Raw genomic sequence first — 756 nt, 5'->3', positions numbered from 1 at the left:
GGCATTCCCATGGCGGGTCTTCACCACTGCTCGGGAAAGGGGCAACTCAGCGATGGGGCTGGGGTGGGTGCCATCGGCCCCCCCTGACCCGCCAGGCCCTGCACTTACCTAAGCCGGTTCCCAGCGTCCAGAACTCGTCATCATCGAAGTGGGCATCACCCTGGATGCCCCGGCCCGGGGGAAAGGCGTGGGCCAAGAGCCCATCCTTGCCGTCAAAGGGGTACCCGTCCCCATGCTCTGCAGGGACAACTACACTCAGAGACCCCTGCCAGAGGAGCCCCCTCGCCCCCAGCACACACACAGACCCCCAAGCACGCGAGCCCTGTGCATGCCCTGGGTGGCCCCATGCGCACGTGCCCGTTGGCACATGGAGGGGTGAAGGGACCCCGGCCACAGCCCGAGAAGACACGGGGTGACGTTCCCGCAGGCAGGACACATCACCAGCCCTCTCCTCGCAGCTGAGCCAGCTCCCAACTCCCTGCCTGCCCGAGGGACGTCACCTCGACTGCCGAACATGATCATGATGTCCGCCTCGCCGCTGTATATCTGGGTGAAGGTGAGGGGGGTCACGTCACTCCACACTTTGAATGCCCGCTTGAAGGCATCATCAATCACAGCACGGTCCAGGTCGGGGGAGTAGTTCATCACCCTACCGGGGGGAGGCAGGGGGTCAGCGCTGCCAGGTCCCAGCTCGTGCTGCAGGGGTGACCCTGCTGTGGGCGCACGGCGGGGATGTGCCCCAGCCCCGGGAGGGGA

The 756-nt window shown here is 66.3% G+C and overlaps 1 protein-coding gene across 1 annotated transcript in view; it reads right to left on the bottom strand.

The window, feature by feature from the left end:
* Positions 1–756, bottom strand: part of LOC104164285 (matrix metalloproteinase-9-like) — a gene marked incomplete at its 3' end in the record, with an annotated part of 3,335 nt that overhangs the window by 1,749 nt on the left and 830 nt on the right. The window contains exons 3-4 of the mRNA XM_009703568.1: positions 501–649; positions 109–237 (exon numbers count right to left, since the gene is read on the bottom strand). Coding sequence (XP_009701870.1) covers positions 109–237; positions 501–649 — 278 coding nt within the window. The remainder of the gene's footprint in view (positions 1–108; positions 238–500; positions 650–756) is intronic.

This window comes from Cariama cristata, unplaced genomic scaffold (assembly GCF_000690535.1).
Source record: "Cariama cristata isolate BGI_N322 unplaced genomic scaffold, ASM69053v1 scaffold25387, whole genome shotgun sequence".
Lineage (NCBI taxonomy): Eukaryota > Metazoa > Chordata > Aves > Cariamiformes > Cariamidae > Cariama > Cariama cristata.
The sequence above is the reverse complement of the archived record's forward strand: the minus strand, read 5'-3'. Positions and strand labels throughout refer to the sequence as shown.